General features: G+C 38.5%; 1 protein-coding gene across 1 annotated transcript in view; it reads right to left on the bottom strand.

Annotated features, from left to right (window-relative positions):
• NDUFAF2 (NADH:ubiquinone oxidoreductase complex assembly factor 2) overlaps positions 1 to 25,318 on the bottom strand; it is a 68,617-nt gene that overhangs the window by 19,880 nt on the left and 23,419 nt on the right. Inside the window, exon 2 of the mRNA XM_065662660.1 lies at positions 6,363 to 6,452. Coding sequence (XP_065518732.1) covers positions 6,363 to 6,452 — 90 coding nt within the window. The remainder of the gene's footprint in view (positions 1 to 6,362; positions 6,453 to 25,318) is intronic.

Raw genomic sequence — 25,318 nt, forward strand, 5'->3', positions numbered from 1 at the left:
TAAATTCATTTTAACATCTCTGATGAGCTGCATTAGGAAATCATTATAAAATTAAATGCTATATATTATTATATATATCATTATTATATTAAATGCTAAATTAAATTATTATATTAAATGCTAAATACTGTAACAAAAATTACTAAATTCTCTTTATAGCCATCAGATGAAGTCAGTGTTAATATATAATATTTCCTCTGTGCAAATCCATTTCTGAAATATTCTATGTAAAGCACAGCTCAAGATACATTACAAAATTAAAAGCAAAGAAAACATCACCTGAATTGACCATATTTTGGTATATTGTACTTTAGCATCAGACAGTTTTACCAGTCTTTTAAAAGCAATATATTTTCTTATAATTTACTGGTCCACTCCTCAGTCTTTGGGGAGAATAATTTGAGGACTCTAATATATTTAATTCTCATCTGTTTTTCCTGACAAAAAATAAAAAGCCTTTCAATTTTTTTTAAGTTATCAATAATATTTTGAGCTTCCAACAACGTTCAAAAAAGCCACCAACACCTCATAACTCAGTTATAAGGGAAATTCATGGTAATAATTAAAGGAAGAATGAATGTATGCAAAATATAACCAGTGATTTATTATTGAGTTAGCACTAATTTTAACAAGATTTAAGTAAATAATATCTTGATAATAAAACATTTTGCATTCTCTTTGAAAAATATAGTCAATGTATACACTTTAGCAAGGAAAAGCTCTCCCACCTTTCTCCCACATCTTTAGCAGAGGAAAAGCTCTCCCACCTTTCTCCCACCTCTTTAGCAAATGAAAAGCTCTCCCACCTTTCTTTCTTTGTGCTCTACATTACACTTTTAGTTAATGCAGGTTCAATTACTGAAGGGACTTATTCCACAGTTAAATATTTGCTAATGGAAACAAGGCAGGCAGGTGCTTTATTACACATTATTTGAAGACCATATGCACACAAGCATATATTTAATTAAAAAGCAAACAGTGACAGTTCTGGCTGGAAAAGATTTTCACATGAACACTCCCATTCCCTATGCTAATAAGAGAAAATGCCGTCATCACTGTCAACCAGATTGTTTTAAATCTGGTAGAGAAGGTAACATGTATGTACTGAGCACAACTGAAACATGCTTCCCTGCCCCCAAGAGCTTTGGCAAAATTGCCTCCATTTCAAACTAATTATGCTGCTGCTTCTAATTTTATCTGGCTGGCACTTCCTGCATTCTGTACGCATTGTAAGGTTACTTTTGTCTAAAACGAATTTAGCAAGATAGCTGGACATTTCCTACCTTGAGTCCACATCCTTTCATCAGCACTCATTTGCATTCTTATTAGTATGCATGAGATTTTCATTGAACTTTAAGACTCCTACTGGCACAGAACACACTGTAATGACCATAAATGTGAGCATCCAAGTTAAGACTTCCACTAATCACTAAATGTTACCATGAAAGAAATAATGCAGAAAATTGGGGGGGGGGGGGGGGAGGGTTATAAGAAAAAAAAAAAAGTAGGAGTATATGGGCAATAAAACAATGCTGTGTGAAGCACGCAATCTCATGCATCTCTATAGGTATGTAAAATTACTGATCTCCTCTCAGGAGAGCCATTGACATGTCCCAAGGAGGTAAGTTACACTTTCTACAATAGGTGAACATTCAGTGCTAACATTACAGAAAGGTTTTCAGTTGCGCTCATCCATATTGCCTAGGGAAAAGTATGTACTACCATTTCATAGTAAAATATAAGAAACTTCACCTAAACAAAAATAGGCAGCATTTGTGTTGTGCCTACGTATTATGTTCTAAATCGAAAACTACAGCACAAAAGGAAACACACTTTCGGATTTTTAGAATTAAAATGAACTTAATTATCGTGTACAAATAGCTAGCACTAAGCCTGGCTTCAGCAGTAGCAGTCATTCTTCTTCTCAGTAGCTGGTGTAGTGCTGTGTTTTTGACTTGCAGCCTGGGAACAGCACTGACAACACCTATGTTTTCAGTTGCTGCTCACCAATGTTTACTCTGACCGAGGACTTTGTGAGTCTCATGCTCTGCCAGGGAGGAGAGGAAGCCGGGAGGAAGCAGAGACAGGACACCTGACCCAAACTAGCCAAAGAGGTATTCCATACCACAGCACATCATGCCCAGTATATAAACTGGTGGCAGTCACCCTGAAGGGCTAGATCACTGCTTGGCCCGGGCTGGGTGTCGGTTGGTGGGTGGTGAGCGGTTGTATTCTCTTCCCTTGTTATTTCCCTTATCATTATTACTATTGGTGGCAGCAGCAGTGATTTGTGTTATACCTGAGTTACTGGACTGTTCTTACATCAACACGTGGGAGTTACATTCTTCTGATTCTCCTCTCCATCCCTCCAGGAGTGGGGAGAGGAAGGGCAGGAGTGAGCAAGCGGCTACGTGGTTCTGAGTTATTGGCTGGCTTAAACCACAACATAAGGGTAACACAGGGATTATGATTCTGTGCTTTTCACGTTGAGCATATTTCAGTTTTACAAAGCCTTAATGGACATTCAGTACTTTTGTAAAATTCACGTGTCTGAGAATTCAGAAAATTTAATCCTGCGGCTCACTTAAAACTAAGACAGAAATATTCAGGAGAAACATTCCAGGCAAACCCTTCAGGAGTAAGCCCTTGGCCCTGTAATTGTTAAACCCTCAGGACTAATACACAAATCCTCTCTGGAGTTAGAGAAACAGATTGCACAGATTGAGTCTGTAATCTGGATGACTGGTTTATCTACTTGCTTTATAGCTTTCTACTTGGTTTCCGTTACCTTATTACATGTTCATAACTTGATAAACACAGTACAAAATCAGCCCTTTAGTTTACCAGCTGACCAGGCTGAAAGTCTTAGATATACAATGAGATTAAACTCAGACTAATTTCACTACAGCCTGCTCCCAGTCCTTAAACAATCCCTTGACCCTGGTTTTGTGCAACTTCTCCTCAGACAACTCATCCCCTTAAGTATTTGCAGGGACAGTACTTTTATTAATTTTGGTTACAAGAGGTTTCTCTTCTAGTCACAAAATATCATGTAGGTAAACAAGGACCAAGGAAGGGGGGTGAGATGACTGCTTTTAAATCAGGTGGTTATTAAAGATTATCTACAAGCTAAAAAACTGACTCCTGGTAGAACTAAGACAGCACAGGGGAAAGCAGCTCTCCACAGATCCCTAGAAAAAGGAGAGGAAAACAGGTATCAAAAAATTTAGCACAGTCCTTAAAGTGAAAAGCCTGAGAAGGCTAGGCAAGGAGCTGTTATTGCCGAACCAGACAAAACTGAAGCAGAGGCCACAGATGTCAAAGTGCATACAGAGGATTTAGAGAGAAAGCCCCTGGAGATGTAAGCATGTGCCCAGCAGAGAGGATTCACAACACTAAAAATGCACAAAATTTCCAAGAACAAACAGAAAGCAGAAATAAGAACTATTATACAGCTTGCTAACCTTGGGTTCATATTTTACCACTCAGAGAAAACAACAGGTATTTTAGAAATCCGTCTGCAAAGTCTCCAGACTATTTGCTAGAATGATCAGCATCCATGATAGCACAAACTATAAAGTGAACACCCACAGAAAGAATGCATTGGGAAATCTTCAAGAGTCTGGACAGAAGATACAGAGTGAAAGTTCAGCACAGGTCTTGTGAGCCTGGGAAACTTCAAGATCTCAAAGAGGAAAAAATAGAGACAATTGAAATGAGCCTTTTCAGCAAAGCACATCTAAAAACCATAAACGGTTCCCACTCAGATAACTGACTTCTACAGTATTATTTAAACCCTGTACTCTTCCCATTCTTTCCCATTTCTTACTCATTGAGAATTTTTCATTTTAAAGAGGCAGATGATAGTAGTGATGAAGTGAACTTCACAGCATCCCACATCCATGATTCACATCCCAAAATGTAGCAAAGGCATAATAGTTATTGAACAGCCTTTACTCCACAGCAGAAGTACCAGTTGGGCTTTTAAAAACTTTTATTTCCACAAAACTATTTGTAATGTTTAAATTGGCATTGGACAAAAATATAAAGGCTTGCCTTGTTTTCTTTGAATTGCTATACCTGATCTGTCAGAAACATGAACTACACACACATTTAAGGAAGGTACAGGATGGGGGAAAAGATGCATGTATATCTTCTGTTTCTAGACAAATTCAGTACTTAACAGGAAAAGATTGTTAGCTATCTGATACTGTAAATTTTCATTTTCTCTGTGAACTGTTTCTATTTGGTGTTGACAAAATCCCAAACAAAAACCAGCAGTTACAAAGCTGAGGACATTAAGCATTAAAAGTGTAAATGCAGCTCATCAAAATGGGACTGGCCAATTGTCTTTGTCATCTTTAAAACAGCCCTGGATAAGATGCCTTGACTTGCAGAAGTGCATCTCAGGTCCGGCAGCTGCATCTTTTTTGGCAAGTCCATACTGCAGGGTACCTGACCATTGACTGGTGCTTGGCAAAAGCATCCCTCTGAACTGCTGTACCCTCCCATGCACCAAGCTGTCAAGTCACACGGGTATGTGATAAGGTATCCAGAGCAGGATATAATGCAAGCTTGCTGATGCTACATCAATTCCAGCAGTCCTGAGGAGCACGCTCATAGAGCAAGTTGATTGAGACCCTTTGTGAGACAGTGATTAGCTCACACCCACCTGACAGAATGTGACTGCCCATGTTGTGTACTGTTAATTGAAGACATGTGCAGGCAGACATCACTGTAGTCAATTTTTCAGCTCTTAAAAGGCAGCAGCAGGTCTTAGATGAGAATTCATTCACACAGCAGAGCAAAGTTTACCCGAGGGCTTTGTATATGCTCAGTGCTTGTGATACAGAGTGACTGTGTGACAGTCACGCAGACCTAAGAACACTAGCAGTGGCTGGAGAACTTCTGGTAGAGGAAGTAGACCTTCAGAAAGTTGCATTAGCTAGATACCCATTCAAGCACCAGGTGATTTAGTAAGAAGAAGTATAGGAAGCTGCTAACTCTCCTTCAGAAGATGGCTATCTCAGGCTAATAAAGAACCAGGATGAACTAGATTAAGACTTGCCAGCCAACTGCAGGTATTGCAGCAGTATTTGTTGATACTGTGGTTTCACCACAGTTGGCAAATGCCGCTAATAGGGTTGAAACATATTTGAGAAGCTTTTAGTTATTAATATCAGCTTTAGCGGGTACAAAAGAAACACATCACAGGAATCAGTGTAATGACGATATGAAAATGAAAGATTGGAACATTTGATATTTATTTATTGACTCCATGAAGGTATATAATCAGACCAAAGTTTTCTCTTAGCTCAGTATCATCTCCCCCAGAGGCAAACAGTGAGCTCGAAGTAAAAAGAATGAGGTAAAACAAGTACATTGTGGTATTTCCTCAAAATACACTGTAGCCTGCCTCAATTAACTGTAGTTCACTGACAAATTAAACCATAGTACCATCTATGTACATGGAGGATTTTTCTCCCATAAATTCTTTTAATCACTTTTTGAACTCATGCAAACTTCCAGCAAGCAGAATATTCAATGAAAAGGTATTCTACAGTTTAACTACATACTGATTAAAATTTAAGTTTGCTTGCTTAAAACCTACCAACTTCTTTGAGTTGCCTAGATATCATTCTCCCCAAAAAAGCATACTGAATAACGGGCAAACTATGTACTATTTCAGGGATTCCTTGCTTAAGCTATACAGTGCTGGGTTTTAAGCCACGTTTAACCCCACATTTGGCTCAAGTCTGGCTCAAGGAGCAATACATGCTCACTCTCTGCTCCTTCTCGCTTCTTCAAGGGCTGCTCAGCTAACCCTTAGAACTTCTCTGATGTCTCTAAATTTCTTTATATGCCCCATGTTTTCAGACACAATTTTCATCACTAGCAATGGGCGAAAAAATAGTTAATTATTAACAGGTTCTTCAACTCTCTACAAGATTGTGTAAGGAAGAGTACAGGAAACCAAATGCTACCATCACTATGCCACTAATAATTCAACTGACCTACAAATTAACACTGCAGTGAAGGCATAATTAGGAAGTTTTTCACATTTAGTTTTGGTTATTCTACCAGATCCCCCTCAGGCAGAAATATTTTCACATTTAGTAGCAGAAATTCATGATAACTTACATTTTTATTAAGTACCAATTTCCTAAACATAATTTTTTCCTATTTGTAAAGGGGCTACTTTAAGAACTCTTAATAATTATGCAGTTAAACAAAAGCCTGCATTACACAAAATGAAAGATAACAGACAACCTATTCACATAGCAGGCTTTCCATTAAAAACACTGAATCTACATTCAATGGCAAAATTATCTTGAAACAAACCCAAAATATTCAGAATTTACCTTCCCATTCTGTTGGAAAGTCACCCATTTCATACTGATATGGTTCACGATTTATTGGCTCTACAAATCTTCTTTCTTGTATAATATGCCCTGTAGCAAAAAAAAAAAAAAAAAAGGAAAAAAAAAGAGTTAAATATATTTCTACATAGTATTTAAATTGCTATGTTATTGTTTTGAAAGAACTGTACTATTCACACAAGTGCAATGATACCCACAGGATAAAAATTAAAGATTAAAATATTAAGAAAGTTTTTACCATCTAGCTGTCCATTTGAAATGCTATGTGTTCAGTAATTTAACAAAAGCTTGCCTGTTCTACAATTGACTTAGATTATTAATGACAAATATATTTCAAACATAGTTATCCATCTCTGTTTATCCCTCTCTTTGAGAATGTTTCTCTGAACAAGTGTTGGTAAGTTTTCTAACAACTGTCTTCCCTCACCTGGACATCTTCCACGCCATTGCTGGTGAGAGATCAGAAACTTGATGCAGGTTTTTAGTCAAAAATAAGCATTGGAAGTTCACTCACTGGCTTTGCAAAGTGGTCAGGCCACATCATCTCCCACCCCCGGCTACTGTTCTGTTCATGTGAGCCTCTCCACATATGTTTGCAAACTAAGTATTTTCCATGTTAAAAACTAAAAACCTGTAGGTTGCCCTCTGACAGGGAACATTCACTATATAGAAAGGGGAGCCAGTTTGGAGAATCTGGATCTACGTCTCACCCACAGATTTTACTACTGCCGAAGAGGAAGCATGAAGGTTCAAGCGGTCAAGTAGCACACAGCAGACTGACTGCCAGATCTCACGCTACTGTACAGTGAAAAGAGTATTGTAATTTGCATTTTAAATTAGGAGATACTGGAAAGATGCGCAAGCAACCCACCCTTCACAGTGAAAAAGCCCCTAACAACATTCTCCAGGCTTTTTCTCCCAGCTTTTTCCCTTCCTGGGAGGCTGATATGGAGAAATCTCACATTTTGAGGAAACACAATTATCTGCACAACATACTTTCTTTCATAATGATGTGATTTATACAATTCTTCCCTTCCATACGCTTACAAGTATTTCAAATGAAGTTATTAAAACTGACAGAACTTACAATTCACCCATCTCCGATTAATAAACTGCATACTATTGTTCATTATTATTTTTAATACAGCAAAACAAGAACTTGTATAGAAACTGCAATTCCTTTTCTATGCACCTTCTTTAGCTTGATAATATTTCTTTTTATTTTTAAGCAATGCAACATTTTTACTGCTTCAGATATGCTATTAGGCAAAGAAAATAGTGTAGCCTATTTTCAGCTATGATTTGTACTTGTTTGTTTTATAAATACACAATTCCTATATGAAGATGATATAACTCACAAACGTGCTTCAAAATAATTTCATTTCAACAATACCAAGGATAATTCAATTTCTCAAGCTCCTTTATCTACAAAGCAAATCAAAAACATGGAATTATTTTCCTCCCATATAGATTTCCAGAAAACCTGAAGACAAATCTAATTAGGTCTGATCCTATGTAAGTCGCAGAATTAACACTCTTTGCCATTATTGGAAAGTCACTAGATTCTACTGTTAGCACAGCACCTGTTGAAAAGCTGTCCATAATCTGAGCCCTGCACAGGTGGAAGAGTATGAATAAACTGACAGAAGGAAAAGTAACGAAGAAGTGTATTTTTCTACCTGCTACCACAACTTGTGATTGATGTTGTCTTTCTGCATTCCCAAATATTCTTAACTAATCTACTTTTAAGAAAATCCACCACTTTTTATCCTGCTGCAAGCTTTCATAAGACACTTGTAAAAAATTCATTCTCCAGATCCCACAGTCAAATTACACTGTAGAGCCAGGCTCAGGGAATTATTTCCCAAAGATGTTATTTTCAAGAATCATCACACAGTAGTGCTGGTGGCTTTTAGGCCTCTCTGCATTTGTGATGCACACACAACACTAATTAACTACAACTGTCTGATTTGCTATGTCCCATAGGTTTCTTCTGGCAGACTACCACTGACAAATAATTTACATAAACTTCCCTACTGAAGATTACACTGCGGCCTCTTTAGATGTAATTAAAACCCAGTACAAGTTGAGAGACCTGTTCTTTCATACTAAAGATATTGACTATTTTGCTTTATATTAATTCATTCTCATGTTTTCAAATAAATATTCTGGTCTTTGCTGCTGCAAAGAAAGTTCACTTGTAAGTGTGTACATATGAAGTAATCACCAATAGCAAGGCAAGAACAACAGTTTAACTGCAAAATTAACCCCATTTTCATGTGACCACTAGATCTTAGAAACTGAAGAACCATTAATACTTCAAGCTGGGATTTTATAAAACACAACACATCCAAAGAAAAACAGCCAATCACTCTTAAAACAAAAAGCAGTTTACTTCAGAAAGAATTTAACAGATGTACAGAATAGTCACATACACTATCGTTTACACAAAACACTGAAGTAGCCAAGATTTGCAACTTTGCAGAAGCTACAGCAAGGCAAATGGCCAAGAAGTCTTAAGTAGTGGACAGATCTTTCAGCAAGTGATACAGTATTAACACATTTTAGATTTATATACTTTCTTACTATACACATTTTCTCTAAGGCTTTCTGTCCCAGTCAATCTGAAAGTTAATGAGTGATGACTGAAATAAATTTGTATAAAAGCCTGAAAACAAAAGTGTTTAACAGAAGTTTGGCAGCCTGCTGCCATGAGAAAGGGATAGCCAAAGCCAGCAAGGGAAATAGTGAAATGTGAAGGGGTAGCAAATGACTTAATGATTTACCTTCTAATTTTCTACAGCCCTATGAAGCCTAAAAACTTAAGTATTATTTACACAACAAAAAACATGGTTAACTGTAGATACGCACAGATGCTAAAAACATTTTATTTTTCCAGTTTCTTCTCTAGGAAGAGCCCTTCTACAGACAAACCATCTAGCCACTCCTCCCGAAGCCTGTAGCACTGCATGGGGTTGTTGTGGTACATGTGCCGTACCCGGTACTTTGCCCTGTTGAACCTCATACCACTGGCCACAGCCCATTGATCCATCCTGTCCGGATCCCTCTGCAAAGCCTTCCTATCCTCCAGCAGACCAACACTCCCACCCAACTTCATGTTGTCTGCAAACTTACTGAGGGTGCACTTGGTCCCCTCACCCAGATCATCAATTAAGACATTAAGCAACTCTGGCCCTAGCACCAAGCCCTGAGAGATACTGCTAGGGACCAGTCGCCAACTAGATGCGATGCCAAATTAACTGAATTCATCTCAGATGTTCGTGAGAGCTCAGGACCAGAACACTTCTGGCTTGCTGATTTGCACTGCTGCATAGTAAGAGTCCATGGTAGAAAACACTTTATTAAAGAAATATATATATTTATAGATATTTAAATGCACAGGCTGACTACACAGCCTTTGTTAATTTAAGACATACGGACTGAATTCCAGTTGCATGGCACTGATGTGAACTTTCATCTTCTTTGTAGCTGCCCTTTAAATACTGGAACATGGTGATAAGGTGTCCCCTAAGCCTTCTTTTCTCCAGGCTGAACAACCTGCTTCTCTCTGCTTGTCCTCATAGGGAAGGCTTCCTAGTCCTTGGATTATCTTTGTGGCCTTTCTCTGGACCCTCTCCAGCCACTGGAACTCTGGAACATAATATTCCAGGTGTCACCTGAGAAGTGGAGAGCAGAATGGGATACCTCTTCACCTCCGCTGGTGATACCCTTTTTGACAGAACACAGCATTACATCGGGTAGATTTCTGTTTTATCCTTTTGTAGATGTCCTTTGAAGGGACGAAGTCAAGACGATTCTTTTCGGGAACACATACTTTCAAAGTTAAAGACTCACATGCAGTACAATACTCACAGACCCTTTCCACCTCCCAAAACAAATGCCAGCTGACAATGCCAGTATCATAGCCAAACTATCTCAGTATTGTTATTTTTTATTAATTACCATTCTTATTATGCCTCACTATGTACCAAAGTAATTGTTCTTTGCTCCGAATTACGGTATGATTAGCCTGATTTTGTCCCAAATTTCAATCCATGATGTCAACTTAAATCTGACTCTTCATGCCATCTAGATTCTGCCCGTCTTATAAGCATATACTAAACAATTAAGTTTTTGCAAACAAGGCTTACTATTTCCTATTTATGAACTATTTACAAACTAGCAATTGAGCTATCACAGTGCATACATACTCAGCAAGCAAACAAAACCCAAATAAACCTATGTCCAGGATCTACAACAGTAGACCTCACTGAAATCAGAAAGAGATGTTTTCTTAATACACACCCCCCATTCAGTTTACGAAGACCAACCATAAATTGTTAGTAAGGTTAGTTTTACAGAAAGAGTTTAGTACCTTTTAGAACCAAGGTGTTTAAAATGGACTGCAGAATGTTTCTCAACTCAAATTTTAAGCAAAAGTTAGCAGGAATAGTTTCCTAGAAGTCATTTTAAATTGATGACTGGAAATAAATAAAACAAACAACCAAAATGTTAATGCACAGGTCTCCCACTTTCTCTCTAAATTCCAAACCATATTTCTGCTTGATCACTCCAACTGCCAAAAATTTTACAATTTCCAACCATATTTAAATGTCTCTTAAATGTTTGCTTAAATACGAATAAGCATATTTTCTAAATTAAATGAACTTTTGCTATGGGAAGCTCAAGTTTTTGAAAAAAATTTACAATAAATGTTTTATTTACATGTTTCTGTTTTACAAACATCATCAAAATATCTAGAGTATCCTAGCAAATCACCCCTTTTTACATTGGTCCTGGAAGGGGGGGATATTTTTATGATAAATAAAGCAAAAACCCATAGTTAATGACTTTTCTACTAAGCTTAATGGTATCAAGCCATCAAGCCACAGCCAGAAATAGAAGCCACAGAATATGTGTACCAGGAAAAAAAAAAAAAAAAAAAAAGGCACTGTCAGATCAGAGAGAAACTTTTGCAAACTTGCAAAATATTCAGTGCAAACCGTGCACTGGGTTTGCCAGCATCACTTTACCCATCTCCGAATGGAATCACCTAGAAATGGGAAGTTTAAAAATACATATATACATGCACACACACACACACACACATATATATATATAAAAATATAAATATAAATGCATCAGAAACTTAACACAAGGATTTAGAGGCTAGTAGAAAATAAATTTTTTTGGTATACAGTCTGATGTGAAGACAAGCTTAGTGTAACATCAGATTAAAACATTTGCATGTGGAGGAAGAAAAGCTTTGCTTACCACCAGTGTGGCAGTCCAATTCTGCATTATATCTCCCAGAATAATTCTGACACACTCTGGTTTTGTTGAATATTGCTTTGAAATCCTTCTGCAAGGCAACAGTGAACTCAACCCAAATACAGTCTTTGGGCTGAGAGGGCTCTACGTTTTCAGTAGGCCAGAAGATGTTTTTTTAAGTGTAAATCTACAAAAGCCATCTTGCCAGCTCTGGGTTAACATCTACATGACAATATAAGATGTGGCTCCAGCTCCTATAGATGCTTCTAAACTAACATCTAAGGTGTTAGCTCAATGGATCTGGTGTGGCAGGAATCACTTGATTAAAATACTGCTGTTACTGACTTAAATGCCAAGTTGAGTTTAACCACTGTTTGCATGGTCCATGTCCATTTATCTAGAATTCTGACACATGCATTTACTTCAGAAATAATCTGTTCTGTCACTGTTGTTGAGGATGCAGATGCCATCACTGTTCCTGAAGATACGGGTTCCATCACAACACTATGTCATTACCATAGATATCTATGTCACGGACAAGGATCCAAACATACTGTTCGTTATCTCCAAAAAGCTGTGCTGCTGAAGAAAAGAAAAAACATAAAATTGCACTTTTCGCAAAGAAGGGTATTGTCCTGGGTTTACCAGGAGCCGTTTTGCTCCTTCTTAGTAGCTGGTGCAAGCTCTGTGTTTTGACTTCCAGCCTGGGCAGAGAGCTGATAACACCGATTGGTTTTAATTGTTGTTAAGTAATGTTTATTCTGGACAAGGACTTTGTGAGTCTCATGCTCTGCTGGGGACGAGGGGAGGCCAGGAGGAAGCAGAGACAGGACACCTGACCCAAACTAGCCAAAGAGGTATTCCATACCACAGCACGTCATGCCCGGAGAGGTAACTGGGAGTTACCCGGAAGGGCACGCTCTCTCTCTTCGGGGGGGTCGAACTCGTTCGGCGGTGGTATCATATTCTCTTGTTATTTTCTCTTATCAGTATTATCATTGGTGGTAGCAGTAGTGATTTGTGTTATACCTTAGTTACTGGGCTGTTCTTATCTCAACCCGTGCAAGTTACATTCTCCTGATTCTCCTCCCCATCCCTCCAGGAGTGGGGAGGGGCGGGGTGGGGGTGGGGGTAAGTGGACAAGCTGTGTGGATCGGTTTAAACCGCGACAGGTATTTAGTCAGCAGTAAGCAAAATACAATTGCTCACTCATAAACAGAGTATTCTGTCAGAACATTTAGGGCTAAAAGGATTTCATCAATTTTTATGAAGGATCTTCATCAGGGACTGTAGTGACAGGACACGGCGTAACGGGTTAAAACTTAAACAGGGGAAGTTCAGATTGGATATAAGGAGGAAATTCTTTCCTGTTAGGGTGGTGAGGCACTGGAATGGGTTGCCCACGGAAGCTGTGAATGCTCCATCCCTGGCAGTGTTCAAGGCCAGGCTGGACAGAGCCTTGGGTAGGATGGTTTAGTGTGAGGTGTCCCTGCCCATGGTGGGGGGGTTGGAACTAGATGATCTTAAGGTCCTTTCCAACCCTAACTGTTCTATGATTCTATGATTCTATGATTTTAAAGCAAATGAGGACAGCCATTTTGAGACATGATAAATTCCTACCAAGCAGCAAGATTAAATCTAGCCTTAGATATAACAGATGAGGAAACCACAGAGTTCTCTGGATCCAAATGTTCTACAGTATCTTCTTTATAGCCAAATAAGTGAACAAAGAATAAAACTGCCTCATCACTCCCCATAAAAACCCCAAACCATCAGCTGCAGCCAAAGACAGCAAGTAAAACAAGGCTCAAATTCACTGCATTGTAAAAGCTGTAACTGGGTAAGCAAACTCATACAAACTTAAGTATATCTACAATATGCAAACAGAATATAACATGCCATGCCACACTGGGAATAGAAAGTCAATCCTGTACAAAAGTTAAAAATATCTAGTTCAGATGCAGCAAGAAGAGAACAGGAAGGCAGAACCTGAAGTCTTAATAACTGTACTAAATACTTGGTACCGCTATTCTACATTACTTCACAGGAAGATTAGCAATCCATGCGCATACACTGACTCACAAAGGCTCACACACATTGAGAAATATTTTACTTTCACAAAGGCCAAAAAAGTGATTATCAGAATGATTCTACTTTGAGTGTGTTATTCTTAAAGAAATGGCCAAGAGCTATACATAGTGTCAGTACATATCCTAGTAAGTATTTCTGGACAAGAACAAATTATCCAGGAACATCTCAAAAGTTGCATTTATTCACACTTGATTATCGAGCAGCTAATGATTAAGAGGGTGGTTTCAGGGTTTCTCTACATGCAAATGCTCCCTCATAGCTGGCTGCTGGGGTCTCCACACAGCTTCTCTTCTCCAGGCTGCACAGCCCCAGTCTTCTCAGCCCACTGATCATTCTCGTGGCTCTTCTCTGGACTTGTTCCAACAGTTCCATGTCCTTTTTATCTTGAGGACACCAGAACTGCACACAGTGCTGGAAGTGGGGTCTCATGAGAGCAGAGTAGAGGGGCAGGATCACCTCCCTTAATCTGCTGGTCACGCTCCTTTTGATGCGGCCAACTAAACATACGCTATCCTTTTAGCAGTATTATTTACAGTAAAAGCAACAGGAGGTAATGCTGAACTTACTGAAAGTACTGTTATGAGTTCAGCCTGAAAGGTCTCTGGGGAAGAAGTCTACTGCCATTTCAGATCTTACACATTATGTAGTGTGCTTGAAAAGCACAGATTCATGTTTTCTGTATGTAAGGCCAAATAAATTTAAACATACTCGTTTTCACTTCTGAGGGTCAATCTCACACTCTGTATGCAATTTGTAATTTTAAGTATCTTTTTGTCATTGTAGGACACTGAAGCTAGTCAGACGGGATACGTACAACTGTGTTTCTCTAACATTAAACAGTTTATTCTAATAAAATTAGAAGGCTATGGATAATTATGAGCTGCTGAGCAGTCAACATGTATTCACTTCTGACTACATCATAAATGAAAAAATGGCACCCTGCGTTCTGTATTTTCTTTTTAGAGTGGCAAATTTAATAATCTGAAAAAGCTGAACCTGTAACTTCTGAGGAATCAGAGACCACTGCTTTTTTATACAGTCACACAAACTTTATGTTTTGAAATCTGAGACTCTAGCAGTTAAGTAAAAAATACCTTTTCACAGAATCACAGAATCACAGAATCCCAAGGGTTGGAAGGGACCTCAAAAGATCATCTAGTCCAACCCCCCTGCAAGAGCAGGGTAACCTACAGTACATCACACAGGAACTTGTCCAGGCGGGCCTTGAATATCTCCAGTGTAGGAGACTCCACAACCCCCCTGGGCAACCTGTTCCAGTGCTCTGTCACTCTTACAGTAAAGAAGTTCTTCCTGATGTTAACGTGGAACTTCCTATGTTCCAGTTTACACCCATTGCCCCTTGTCCTATCACTGGATATCACTGAAAAAAGCCTAGCTCCATCATCCTGACACCTACCCTTCACATATTTGTAAACATTGATGAGGTCACCCCTCAGTCTCCTCTTCTCCAAGCTAAAGAGACCCAGCTCCCTCAGCCTCTCCTCATAAGGGAGATGTTCCACTCCCTTAATCATCTTTGTGGCTCTGCGCTGGACTCCTTCCAGCAATTCCCTGTCCTTCTTGAACAGAGGGGCCCAGAACTGGACGCAATATTCCAGATGCGGCCTCACCAAGGCTGAGTAGAGGGGGAGGAGAACCTCTCTTGACCTACTAACCACTCCCTTTCTAATGCACCCTAAGATGCCATTTGCCTTCTTGGCCACAAGAGCACATTGCTGGCTCATGGTCATCCTCCTATCCACCAGGACCCCCAGGTCCCTTTCCCCTTCGCTACTTTCCAGCAGGTCACCCCCCAACCTGTACTGATACATGGGGTTGTTCTTCCCCAGATGCAAGACTCTACACTTGCCCTTGTTAAATTTCATCAAGTTTCTCCCCGCCCAACTCTCCAGCCTGTCCAGGTCTCGCTGAATGGCAGCACAGTCCTCTGGTGTGTCAGCCACTCCTCCCAGTTTTGTGTCATCAGCAAACTTGCTGAGGGTGCACTCAGTTCCCTCGTCCAGGTCATTGATGAAAATATTAAACAGCACCGGTCCCAGTACCGACCCCTGAGGAACTCCACTAGTCACAGACCTCCAGCTAGATTTTGCGCCATTGACCACAACTCTCTGCCTTCTTCCTCTCAACCAGTTCTCGATCCACCTCACTACTTTTATTGCAGTTTGTCTGAGAAGCAAGTTCCTAAGCTCTCCTCATCTGGCAGCAGGATGCACCAACATAAGTTCCCATTCCCTGCTCACTGGAGAGCCTTGTGCCTTCTACCTCATCAAGGCAGCATGAAGCCAACAGATACTTCACCTTAAAGAACCACTGTTTTATAAACAAATCTACAGTAAACCTACTAGATATATGCAACATTACATTGTTTTTGCAACAAAAGTGTAAATGATACCAGTACAAATGCCACTTCCTTGGAGAGCTGATGGATTCTCAGTGCTTTGGCATGCAGAAGCTTTTTCCCAACTGTTCTTTTGTTTTGGTTTGGTTCATCAGACTCAAGAAACAGTTTTTTACCAATTACTGTCAAAACGTGAATAAATCCAGGAATGAAGTACTGAATATTTTCTGTGAATGCATGAAAAATGCTTAAAATGGGGATTTAGCATGTATAAAGGGAATTTAGCAAGCAGACAGAAAGTGTACAATAGTTTGTACTCTATAAATAAAAACATAATGCAAGAAGATAAACATGCAGGGAAGAGAAATGTGCAAATGACAGTAAGGGTAAGAACTGTAAATGACACAAAAATTACAGCTGTGGAGAACAATAATTAATTAAGCAATTATTAATTAAGCAATATGAACCCAACACAGCAGTGCTACAGTCTGGTTTGGATGATTAATTATATTCCAGTTATAAGCCACCTGATAATGCTCATTTACCATCTCTGTTTTTTCAGAATAAATGGAATTACAGCTAGCTGCACATACACTCTCAAGGAGCTAATGTTACTTCTGTTTTTTAGTATGCTTTAATAAATATAAAAGTGTTATGCATTTGAGATTTGCAGAAAAAATTCAGTCGTACACAAGGTCTGAACACAATGACAGCTAATACTGTGCATAGCACCTGAAAGCTTAAAGAACACTAGTACTGCTATTTTATTGCATTTGCTTTTCATTAGGAAGTATAGGGGAGAACACTCACGTACTTCAGCCACAGTCAACACAAGAGTGCAGCTTCTGAAGAAAAGTTAGCTAAAGTAACTAGTCCTTTGAGCTATATTAGCCATTTCATATATATGCATATCCTACAGACATTTCTTTTAAACAGCATTAAAAATTATTCTTTATCCTACAATTTATATGCTACTCATTTTATCATATGCATTACCAAATTATCCTTTGAAGCTGCACTTGCACTATTCGTATACTCCAAACAGCATTTTAAGAACATAAGAGAAGCTGTGTGTTTATAAACCTCACCTCGTTCTTTCACTAGAAGAAGTCTCGCACAGACTCAGATGAAAAAGCAGAATACAGATATATGAATGTAACATAACAAATCCTACTGTAGTGAAGTTGCTTGTTCTTCCTGCTAAAGCAATTACATAAAAACTGTTGCAAGTTAACATCCAAGCAAGATGTGTACAGAGGTCATAGTATTTCAGACACTAAAGGTGAAGGTGGTCCCCCTCCAAATATGCAAATGTGGCTTCTCAAGCTGGCGGTGTGGTGGCAAATCTGAGAGGAACAAGACTGAGCTCCTGATCACTTCTGCAGATGTCACAGTCAGCTTGGGAGATTTGCTAAACGTGTTTATTCTGTTTAAAAAAAAGCCTCTCAGTTCATCCAGCAGGTGAAACACTACACTTCATGAGTTAAAATATGGCTTTAGAAAGAAAACAAGAAATACTGCGAAAGCACAAGGACAAAGGTTGTGATGGTGAATATCCGAGAACAGGGCCTAAACCTGATACAGTCTTCACAGACGACCACCTGTGAGACCCTGGCAGTCCATCCTGTATTGCGCTGACAGTTTTAGTGGGGTGACAACCACCAGAAGACCATTTTTAAAGGAAGGCTGTTACAGGGATAAGGCTAGTGTGGAGTCAGAGGGACAGCCTGCTAGGCAAGACAATGCATGACAGTGATCTCAGGCAACAGCAAGAGCTCTTCCTTGGAAGAGGAGGAAGCAATTGTAATATAACAGGACAGGTGACTACACCATGATCCCGAACACACAAATGGTTTGCAAGGATTCCCACTGTGGGTAGCCTACCAGAGTCAAGAGAAACACTGTACAGCTTCAAGTAAATAAAATACCTAACAAAGATTTAAGTAAACACAGGTAGTGGCAGAGTCTGCCAGGGCCTCCAGGAAAGAAAACATTTTCCATTTCATCACACAGGTGGGTTTAACAGGAACTTTTGTACCTTTATAAAAATAAAAAAACATGGCAAAGATATGTCTTGTGAGATAAGGCAATCAGGGTCAACACAACCAGGTAAAGTGGTACCTGGGACTCCTCTCCCTCAGATCTTGAAAAAGGCAACCTATAGGGCTGCGATGGCATAGGCACCAACATGGCAAATGATGTTACTCCACAGCATTGAAGTGTGCACACAGGACACTGCTGCCCAACTGAGAATGCAGCCACAGACCTGGCAGCTGAAGATGAGATCTTGCAACTATCTTTTGCATCCAGATATTTTATTCTTATATGGAACAGTACTGAAGTCTCTGAAAACACAGACCTTCACTTGGATTGAGCTTTAACCACTCCTAAAGAATCACATTTAAGATGAAAAAAAACTGGTCCTGGAACAGATGAAGAACATGAACACTGCTTGACCTGAGAAAGTAGCATGGTACATTGAACTTACCGCTCAAAAACCATCACAAAGATTTCCTGTGCTTCAAAATACCAATGTTATGTAGTACATATATTGCAGCAGTAAGTTCCACTAAAAGTATGCTTTCAAAACTTATTTCCAACTTAAAAAATTAATTTTTTACTCAGATAAACTAACTGAACTTGAGTATCTTATGGCATAAGCAAATCATACCTTACTTATTCTATAAGTAAGAAAAAAATATTATTAAAGAGGGCTTTAAAGACAACTCCATGTCTACAATATTATGGTAGGATTATACATCTTGAATCAAAACATGTCATCTCAGCTCTAAAAAACAGAGGCTATGCCCCATCTTTTGTGATTTATATAAATTATTACAACAGCATTTCACCCTCAGAATCCTTAATTAGAAACTGGGTAAACAGTTTATAGGCAAAAGAAACTCCAAATGATTTTATTCTTGTATCCTAATTTGTTTAAATATACAAGGGCTGAAAAGAAGATATCTGAAAAAGGTATCCGAAAAAGGGTGCACACCAGTTTAGAAACAACTTCCTAAACATTTTTCGGACTCACTAGTTTGATGCTTTACAGTAAGATTTCTTTTATGCTCATTAGCCATTGTATTTTCCTGTACCTTCAAGTTCATGTTTACAATAAATTTCTAGTGTGCTTTTTAATGTATCTATTAAGACTTCCTCTGGACAGCAACCTCTAGACATGCGTAGCTTGCAATAGCCGTAATATAAGTGCTTGGTACACAGAGTTTACAACCACTGAAAGAACAGGCTGCGATACTTACAAGCTCTACAATCAAATAATTTCATGTCAAAGACTTACAAGTTCCTAAACTGTATTTTAATTTTTAGAAGCAAAAATTAGTTACTTTATTTCACTTCACCAATTTAATCCTTAAAATGTAAACACTCAGAAATAATGATGTTCACAGAGATTCTCATTATGGCAGTTATTTGATGAATCTCATTAGAATTCTAACTCAAATATTTCTGGTGTGAGCAGCTAAAATACGAGATACTTATTTTTTATATTAAGAGGCTGCACAAGCACTTTCATTCTTAAATCTCCCCATACATGAGGAAACCATACTAATATCAAGACTACATGATTTGTGTCTCACCATACTAATGCATAACTCCTGTTATTGTTCAGCTACGGAGAATGCCATTACCAGTTTCTGGAACATTTAGATGTCTACTGACCTCAGAATTTATTTCTGTTGACCTTCCTTAGCTTGCAAGACATGACACAACTGCAGCTAAGTATGGCACAGATGCAGGCTATTAACTGTAAGGAAAGGCTTCTGAATTCAACTCTGTGAGTACAGCTGCCTTGCTATCCACTGGAAGCTGCACAAAAATTCTCTAACACCAAGATGAAAGAAAACACCTAAACATTAAACTTTCCCATACTCTCAAGATGTGCAGGTGTTTTGAAACAAAGGTATTATGGGAGCTAGAATCTCTCACGGAAGATAACAATTATGATGTTTCTACCATAAAAGAAGAAACTTCCCCTCCTGCCCAGTTTCTTCCATAAAAACAGAAATAGACAGTAATATGTAAACCCTTTAAACAAAAGATAAATCTGTTAAATTTTATTGTAGCATTTGTTCCAACAGCATTTCTTACTAATTGTTTTGACAACATGGCTTTGTTTTTGTGAATGCATGTTTGCTTTTTAAAAGATCAACATGAGAGTTGCTGCTCAGAAAAACGAATTCAGATCTTACACATCCTCTCCTATCTGTGAGTGTATGAATGAAAGGGAACATGCCAGAGATGAAATGAGATGAGATTTTTGCCCCTAATAAAGATTCTATCCTGGGAATTTATTCTAAAATCAAATTACCTGTAAGATAAGCCTTCTGTAATTACCACTAAAAGTCTCATTTTTTCAGTTTAAGGACATTTTTGATTTGCAGTTGTGCATTTTACATACTGTACAAATGACTAAACATATATTTAAATATCAAATTCAGACACTGTTAGTTCAAATCAGTTAAACAGAGAAATCATTCCCTTCTGGCTACCTGCATTTCTCTTTAATCCTGGTCAGTGTAGAACCTTATTACAAGTAATTTGCTACTATAAAACTGAGGAAAAAATGCTAGCCTCACAATTTTTGTCATTTTTCCCTGACTTTTTCTGCTCGCTGCTACTGTTGATGGCCTTTATGGAAATACAAATTCAATCAGCAGCTGCAAATTTCATGAGACGTCCATCTTCATGCTGAATTTCTAACTGAGTGTCAAAACAATCTGTGGATTTCTCCCTGATGAAACATACTTTGAATTGTAAATTTCTGCAATTTTCTCATGTTAGAGTTTGAGCTGCACTAAAATAGACCTAGTCCAGATATAGTGCCTACCAGCTTGAGACAAGTAATTTTTCCTCTCATTATCTCGCTCTGCTGTTGAAAGGGTTAAATAATAACCCATGAAAAATTACCTGCTTCTTTTCTTTTACATAAAATATTAGATGACATTTTCTGTTCTTTTTAGTAGAAGGAAATATAAAGGCCTTCAATATATTCCAAATGTTCTCAAATCAGTTATTTCAACACGCTATTCATTTTACAGTACTTAAAATTAGCTGCAATAAAACTTAAAGCATTTCTTACAGTGTCAAAATGGCGTAGTATTTGAAGAGAACATATTCAGTTTGCAGAGACAGTTTGTTTCTTCTAAATCTCGATTTACATTAAATGTATAGATAGCAAAACAAAATACAATTTCTCATTCAATTACTGTTTCTTACAGCAGCATAGAAAGCACACACCACCTATCCAGTGTATTACAGCAGCTCACGCAATCTGCTTTAGCATATTTGTTTCTCTTCTGTAGATACTAACACGAATATGTAAAACAATACTACTTTTCCAATTTGCAAGCAAAAAAAAAAAAGTTACACATTCTTCTTATCTCCATTGCATATATAAAAGTACCATTCACAAAGAGAAATTTGCTGACAAAGATGATCTATCTATTCATGTAATAAAAACTTGCTTTGTATTTGTTTTCTTCTCTCCAGGGATAAACATTATGGTGGCATGGAGGGGGAGCTTAATAAACTGTACTTTACTAACACTGAAAAGAATGATTCTGTTTTGGATGTTTCAGTATAAATACCATACTCCAACTCAAAATACTGTCTCCCAGTAAACACAAAATTCAGTGGGGCACCTTCTTTTTGTATACACCAAACTTCCAGTTAATTATCAGAATGAGGAAAGAAACCCAAGAATGAGTAGCAACAGAGTAATTTCTTTGCACAAGACTTTCAATGTACTGAGTTTTATCACTCTTAATATGTCACTACAGCGTTTCTTTGGTCATGTCCTCCCCCTGGCCTCCCTTGGTTACCTGCACCCTCAAATCTAACATCTATACAATTTCCCTGATTGGTTTAAGAGCAAGAATACTACTGGGCTCCCTTTTAAACTATGATTATTAAACCAACCCTTATAAACTCGCTATTATCAGAATGCAAATTCCCTGCTCAGGGCGTCAAAAAAACCCTAAATTTTGCTCAAAGCATTATTTCAGAGATGTCTTGCTTTGTTTCACTGAATCACAACATCCCAGATCAAATAATGTCAGGACTTTATTTCAGTTTCACATGGTCATGCATTTATTAGCTTCAACAGCAAAACAAAAACACACACCAATTTCTGCTCTAATACCAGTAATTTCATATAGTGAGGCAGATGTTCTGTAACACACAGTCTCCAGTCAAAAGTTTTAGCACCCAAGTATAGCTACATATTCCGCTGGGTAGATAGGAGGAATGGTAATTACTGAATGTATTATAATTATAATAAAGCTTTCATTACAACAGCTTCTTCAATATTGAATTATTTGGTTACATTTATCAACAGAGCCTGCCAGAAAGGAAGGGAGGTGTAACAAGAAAATCTGTTTCTCTTTCTCAAAATATCCAGAGTACTACTGACAGAGATGCTGTAGCACATGCAGAGGACAGGAACCAAGAATTCATCCTAATCATGTTAATCCACCATTATTGGGCATTTGCTCCTGTCCAGTTTTAGGATTTAGCTTTGTCTCGCATGATTTCAAAACCTCACCTCTATTTCTCAAAAACAATTGCTTCCATTTTATCTATACCTTCCAAGTCCTACACCCCTAAAGCACTTCCAACGGAAGCTGATTAAACTTCCACTAGCACACGAAAGCACAGAATTTTCCAATTTCTGTGTGGACTCAGACACGCCAACTTCCAGGCATCCTACCAAAACTGGTAACTCCAAAGTACTTCAGAATTTAGGGAAGAAAATGAGAATTGAAAACAGTGTTAATAAGCAACACAGAGCTGCACAAAGAAAACTCACTGTAGTACAAATCCAACAAATGTGATCTTACACAGTATAAGATATGCTACATATTTCTTCAGCACCATCTTCGGCACAATAGTTACAGCTACTAAACAAGTGTGATTTCTTTCTTCCTTCCAGTATAACCTTGAAAGTCATATTATATCAATTACATATGCACATTTAACAAGAACAGCACTCAAACAGAGCCCTCAGCGAAACAGTTCTATAATTTTATGCTATACAAAAAGTTGCATTAGGAGGGGAATTCAGTCATCTGCTAGTGTATTAAAGAAATGTATCGAGTAGTGATGTCAGAAGTCAGATAAACCGAGGATGACACTAACCTTACAATTCAGCAAGATGTCAGAAGTATAACAAATAAACAAAAATGGTAATTTTTATGGCATTAAGGCAGACCACCTTTAGATTATATCAGTCTCCTTCCAGATGCCCCCCGACTCACATATTTACCATTGAAATACTTGATTTCTGACTCAGAACTGAAGATACGTTTCTGAGCTCAAAAATAAGCCTGTTTATTTTTTCCAAAAATATACTGGTTGTTCTAATAAAAATATTGCCTTCTATCCCCAGGCCTTGCCTTGCTCCATCTCTTAATGACCATGGCTAAAATTTCACCACAGTATTTTCCTTGGCTTTTCTACTCAAAGGCCAATAATATTAAACAGCTGATTCAGCTTTGCTTTTAATTTAGTAACACCTCCTCCCCCTAACATGCACAGGAGTTCATGAAGTTTCCTTTTTCTCACCTTCTTCCTGAGACAACTGGAAAAGTTTATAAATGTCAAGACACATAGCAAGGTTTTGCTCAGAAAGGCTGGTAGCACTACTACCTTGTGAAGATGATTTTGGTTTTAAAATACAGCAGACTGTATCAGAAGCAGGCAAAAGTGAAGTGAATAATAAAAATTAAAAAAGGGCTTTATTTTACTCTTTGGCTTTATAACTGTCAACTATTTGCTCACAAGGTATTTTGTAACATGACAGTGTCTAAGAAAGATAATAATTCCACTCAAACAATACCTTCTCGAAAATTGATATGAAGCTTAAGCAAGACTTAAAATGAAAATTATAAACAGCTTTCAAAAGAGAAAATACACAGTGGTTAAAACTGTATTATTTGCGGGATTGTCAGTTAATTCACCATACAGCATAAAAGACATGCCTTCTCTCAGAACATTAACTTTCATAATTTCTGCACTCAATGGATAAGGAATTAGCTGGATAGTCACACTTAAGACAGTTGTGGTCAAGGGCTCAATGTCCAAGTGGAGACCAGTAACAAGCAGTGTTCCTCGGGGGTCGGTGTTGGGACTGGCGCTGTTTAACATCTCTGTCAGTGACATGGACAGTCGGATGAGCCAGCGATCAGTAAGCCAACCCTACATCAGGAGTGTGGCCAGCAGGTTGAAAGAGGTGATTCTGCCCCTCTACTCCACTCTTCTGAGACCCCATCTGCAGTCCTGCGTCTAGATGTGGGGGGCTCCCTAACATGAGAGGGAAGTGGAGCTGTTGGAGTAAGTCCAGAGTTGGCTGTAAAGATACTCAGAGGGCTAGAACTGTCTCTGCTGCTGTCTCATAGCTGTCTCTGCTATGGGGATAGGCTGAGAGAGTTGGGCTTGTTCAGCCTGGAGAAGGGGAGACCTTAGAGCAGCTTCCAGTACCTAAAGGGGCCTACAAGAATCTGGAAAGGGACTTTTTACAAGGGCATGCAGGGATAGGACAAGAGGCAATGGCTTTGAACTGAAAAAGCACAGACTTATATTAGGTATTTGGACGCAATTCTTTACTATGAGGGCGGTGAGACACTGATACAGGCGGCCCAGAGAAGCCGTGGTTTCCCCATCCCTGGCAATGTTCAAGGTCATGTTGGGCAGGGCTTTGACCTGGTCTGATGGAAGGTGTCCCTGCCCATGGCAGGGGATTGGAACTGGATGAGCTTTAAGGTTTGAACTGATGATCTTTAAGATCTCCTCCAACTCAAATCATTCTATAATTCAACACACTGTCCACAGTTTATGTCATGTTAACAAGGAAACATAGGATTAATACACAGAGAACAGCTTAACATTGCACCAGTGACAAGCTGCCAACTGTGATATTCTTGTGCCTGAATGGAAAAGCACTTGGACACTAGCAAGAATGGAGAAAAGAAACATTACAACTTGAAAACTATCTGTCCTTTTAGAGACAGCTTCGTTACTACCTGTTTTTCATTCTCATAGTCCTGCTTTTTTGCCTTTTAATGGCCTTTCCTTTTCTGTTGCCATTGAAGGAAAACAGAATTACAGTGATTCCTTCAGATGCTGGATCCATAGAGAAAAAATTGTTGTATTAACCATGTAAAGCCCTAGCGAAATTAAAAAGTGAACATTTATTTTA

This window comes from Lathamus discolor, chromosome Z (assembly GCF_037157495.1).
Source record: "Lathamus discolor isolate bLatDis1 chromosome Z, bLatDis1.hap1, whole genome shotgun sequence".
Taxonomy (NCBI): Eukaryota; Metazoa; Chordata; class Aves; order Psittaciformes; family Psittacidae; genus Lathamus; species Lathamus discolor.